Source organism: Amphiprion ocellaris, chromosome 9 (assembly GCF_022539595.1).
Source record: "Amphiprion ocellaris isolate individual 3 ecotype Okinawa chromosome 9, ASM2253959v1, whole genome shotgun sequence".
Classification (NCBI taxonomy): domain Eukaryota; kingdom Metazoa; phylum Chordata; class Actinopteri; family Pomacentridae; genus Amphiprion; species Amphiprion ocellaris.
In genome coordinates, this window is record NC_072774.1 from 17521361 (window position 1) to 17526054 (window position 4694).

Here is a 4694-nt window from a genome sequence, read left to right on the forward strand (position 1 = left end):
CCTCCATCCTTCCCCATCTCCTCTCCCCTCCCTCTCTAGCCTTCAATCTCCTCCCTCCCCATCCCTCCTCCCCTGTTGTCCATGTGCCCGGCCCCTTCATTAAGTCTCCTATGAAAGAGAAGCCTCTTGCTGGCAGTCACAGTCCCGGAGCCTCACAGGAGCCTCACTCACACAAAAAGACAACCCACGCACTGACTCAGGCCTGGACACAGAGACACAGTTGGCTGCCAAATCCTAATCAGTGAATCTCCGAGTGAGGCCTCGGTGTGCCATATCTCTCTGTTTTCTGCTGCTGACATGGAGTTCCACAGTATGCATAAAATCTTCCACTCCAACCACCTGGGGCAGGAGAAGCACCAGATGCTGAACCTGAACCGACGCCTGGAGTCCTACCTGAGTCGGGTCAAACTCCTAGAGGAGGAGAACGCGGTGCTCGCAAAGGAGATCCAAGCCATGAGACAGAACAGCCACGGAGCCTCGGCACACAGGAAGGGCCTGGAGGAAAAGCTGCGGCAAACAAGACTGGAAGTGGAGGCGGCCTGGAGGGACAGGGTCCTCACAGAGATGGAGATTGGCAAGCTGGCTGAGGAGCTTCAAGCCCTGGACCTGCTGAGACAGAGGGAGGCTCAGGCCCACATGAAGGCCAAGACAAAGCTGGCGCAGAGCAGGAAGGAGCTGGAGGAGGAACAGAGGGCACAGATCTGGCTAAGGGAGAAGGTCGGTCAGCTGGAGCAGGAGATGAGACTCCTAATTCAAACCCATCAGGAGGATGTGGCCCACTTGGAGGCCACGCTGAGCCGTTCCAGAGCCACAATATCTCACACAGCGGTTCAAAGATGCAACCAGACACCCAGCCTCTTCCAGCTGGGGCATGAGTACACCCAGAGGGCCAGCAGGGCATGGCAGGAGGCGGCAGAGGCCTATCAGGGCCAGTTAGCTCGGCTAGAGGAGTCACTTAACCAGGCCAGGAGCCGTTTGACCAAAGTGGACCAGGAGAAGCGCGAGAGCCAACTGAAGCTCCAAGCCCTGGAGAAGGAGATGGCCTCAGCTCAGGATGTCAGGCTGCATCTGGAGAAGACTGCAGCCCAGCAGAGAGATGCTTACAGCCAGGAGATCCAGCAGCTCCAGGTAAATGCAGTAATTCATACCTCATTATCCAATATAACTGTAAACTATTTTGTGTAAAGCTTTGGCAAAATACTTGGGCAAACAAACATTTTCAATACAGATTAAGATAGCATTTCATTCCTTTAAGAAATGCTAAGCTTTTATCATGTGTGATTTCCATTAAGTGTGTTTTACTGCACAGGAGAGGAACATTATGTTGAGTTCCATCTCAGCTGAATGTTGTGGAAGTTGTTCTGAGATTGAAAAGCTTGCAGTTCAGCACATGCACAGGAAGTATGTTATTACAGCTGATCTGCTTGACCCAACAGCTCAGTTTGCTCAATTCTGCACACTTTTAATTGCACATAATGTCTTACTGCAGACTGCTGTGGCATTGGTACAGAAATATTTTAATGTGGAGGTATCTAAAGGTATAATGAACCAGCTCAGTGTGATTTTGTATGCCTTGATCTATTTTTAAAAAAAGTAGAATGTCTTAAATATTCATAATCCCAACTGATTCATTTGTGTCAAATTTGATAAACTGATCAAATAATTCATTTTATTTTGTAATAAAATGTATACATATAGTGTCACTCTATCTGTACATATTTTAGAGGAGACACATTTTCCAAACATTTGGATTTTCAGCTCACTGACAAAGTCCTTCCATCGGAACTGCTGCTCTTTTGAAGCTGTAAAAAATAATTCAGCAAATTGGGAAGCTGTACTTCTGTGAAAAGATCACCCACAAGGTCAAACATGTAGCAAGTCATGGCGGTTGATGTCTTTGCCATTGCTTCACACAGCACAAACAAGCTCAGTCTAAAATAATGAAGTGACAAACCACAGGGCAATGTGAACACTTGATAATCAGCAGCCGCATGACTTTGCTTGGGTACACAAAGTGGAGCTCAATTGTGTCTGCTATTCCATGTCAATACATATGATAGTCAAGTCTGAACACATCACATTATTAATCGCCAGAATGTCTTACACAGGATATATTGACTTTTTATTTTATTTAATTTTTGCTGTTTCATTTACTGGCAAATATTCAAATCTTTTAGTAAAATGCCAGATGCCCCAGTGAATTCTTTAGGGAGAAGTTGTGAGTTCCTCCCCAAGAGGCTTTGCTCGGTTAGTGCGCTCATTTAATATTCTGATGGACTGAAGCATTTGGGTATGAAAGGGATCGGGGGGCTACATATTTATAGGCTGGGGCTGTGGGGATTAGTTCTGGGTCACAGTGAGGTCTGAGGGGTGATGAACCCAAAATAAGGACATTTTATGGGAATGCTGTCACTCCCACTGTGGTCCTGAGTGACTAACAACAAAGTTTGCAAAACAATTTGTAAGTCTAATAACAAACTAGCCGAACCTGAAAGTGTTAACTTGTGTCTGTATTATAACGCTGCTTTAGGTCAGCACAGCAACAACAAATATCCTTGTTCCCTTTACAGAAACTGAGCAGGCCACACTACGTGACAAACAGTAAAACAAAGGATATTTGTTTTTGTTTAATGTACTACAGCAGTAGGGTTTTTTAGATGCCTTTTTTAACCACTTCCCTTTCCTGCTCTACTTCCGTTTTGGCAGGAACACTTGGATGGTCTGGAAGCGGAGAAAGAGGAGGTGGGCCAACAGATCGATCACCTCCTCGTCGAGAACCGAGGCCTGCTGCAGCTGAAGATGTCCCTGGGCCTGGAGGTGGCGACATACAGGTATAGCTCTTTCACCTCAAACAAATGTGATTTTTCTAAAGCACATTTCATACATTTTTAATGCCTTATTGTCCTGTGCAATGGTTGACGATACGGGAGCCTCTTCTAGCATATGTTGTGTGGCAGAAGACTACTGTTGCCAAGGATATCTGCTATATTTCGAAAAAAAGAGATGACGAATAAAGAAGTAATAAATCATCTGGTTCATTTATTAACTGATTCGTTAAATTTCTCAGTTTCAGGGTTTTACAGGCAGCTAAGAAGAAACTCTGTGTAAAAGTTCAGAGCTTTTTTACTCACATAGAGCATCTTTAGCACATGTAGCATAACTTCAGAGTTAAACTGTCGTAACAAAGCCATAGTTTCTTTTTTCTGCTTCAGTAACAACAGAAAACACCACAAAACAGTATCACAGTTGTTGGAGGCTGATATTTTAGTAGAAGTTTTATGAGATTTTGCAACAAAAATTGGATTTTGCAAAGATTTTGAAGGCACAGATTCTTGCAGTGTTTACTTTTCATTGTTTTGTGTGTGACACTACTTATTCAAATATTCTGTATATGCTTTAAAATCAGTAGGGAATATAGTCTCAAAGGTGTAAATGTATATTCTATCAATAAAAAGCAGTTTCCTCTTTACTCAGTTCTTCCAAAACATGCCAAGGGAAAAGGATGTACAGGGTTCACTATTTGATTTTTTCATAAAGCAACTTTCTACAAACATGTTTGCTTTGCATTTGTTCTCCTACCATTTTCAACAAATATATCATGACCAATGGGTGAATTTAAATTTTTTTTCTTTTGATGTTATGATATTACTCCTGTTTAGATCCTTGTCACGCAAAGTAAAACAGCAGACTGATTAAGATAAAGTTTCCATTCTAGAAGTCAGCCTCTGCATTGACTTTCGAGATGAGGTGACTTTTACATGTCTGTCATGCTGCCATGAAAAATACGGAATTTTAGCTTTGCATGGTGAAAGCATTCAATCCTAATCAAGCAGAATGATCTAAGGAACAGACCTGTATGATTGTCAGACAAGTGCAAGGAATGTAGCATTTAGTGTTGTTTTCAATGTGGTAAAAGCCAAATGCAGCTTCACACATTTCTGATTCTTGTTAAAAGCCACCCTGATTCTGGGAACTGACTAAATCATGTGTTTCCTAAATGAGATTTCAACAGCATCATGTTCAGTCACGCACTACATGGCGGTACTTGAAGCTCAGCTCAAAACTGTTGTTCCTTTTTCGTTTTTACTGCTGCTTTAATATGAACTATCTTTAATTTTGTAGAGGAGGGTTTCTGCTTTTCTATACCAGTGTTGCTCCTATGACATCAACATTACATCATCAGCTGATTGACAAGATAAGATTCACTATAATGTCTAGTCTGTTTTGGGCAGATTAGTATGTAGTATTAGTATTATTAGTATTATTAGTATACAATTTCACATTTGTTACTCTGAATACAATTTACAGCCCTTTTCTGTCTTGTGCACTGCTAAAACATCATAAATTAATTTATTCAAATTAACTGATCTTTTTAAATTTGTTAGATTTAAATAACTGAGTTTTTTTCTAATATATAATTAATTAAACGTAAAATATCTAGCTCTTAAAAACACAGAGTTCTTAACCTAAGATGATGAGTTTAATGAAACAATGAAGAGCTCAGTGTTTAGTCATTAAGTTTATAAGACACAAAATTAGCTCATAATCATACTTCCCAGCCCCAGAATGCATTGCTTTGAGGGTTAAAACTTCTCAGAGCTCCTGTTTTTGTTGTTTGAGAAAACAGACATGGGAACTTGTTATGCATCTTTGTTAAATTAAGTTTTGTTGTTTATTTTCATAGTATTCAAAAT

The 4694-nt window shown here is 41.2% G+C and overlaps 1 protein-coding gene across 1 annotated transcript; it reads left to right on the plus strand.

Moving 5' to 3' along the window:
* On the plus strand, nt 1–2907 carry LOC129349689 (nestin-like). The gene is made up of 2 exons (XM_055013781.1): nt 1–1128; nt 2707–2907. Exons 1-2 carry the CDS (start codon nt 298–300, stop codon nt 2890–2892), a joined length of 1017 nt encoding a protein of 338 aa, XP_054869756.1. The 5' UTR covers nt 1–297; the 3' UTR covers nt 2893–2907.
* The last annotated feature ends 1787 nt before the right edge of the window (nt 2908–4694 follow it).

What these genes read in the sequence shown, in the direction of transcription:
- LOC129349689 (XM_055013781.1), top strand. Translation starts at nt 298, where the DNA reads ATGGAGTTCCACAGTATGCATAAAATCTTCCACTCCAACCACCTGGGG. An exon ending in AGGAGATCCAGCAGCTCCAG is followed by an intron (nt 1,129 to 2,706) that starts GTAAATGCAGTA and finishes CCGTTTTGGCAG; the next exon opens with GAACACTTGGATGGTCTGGA.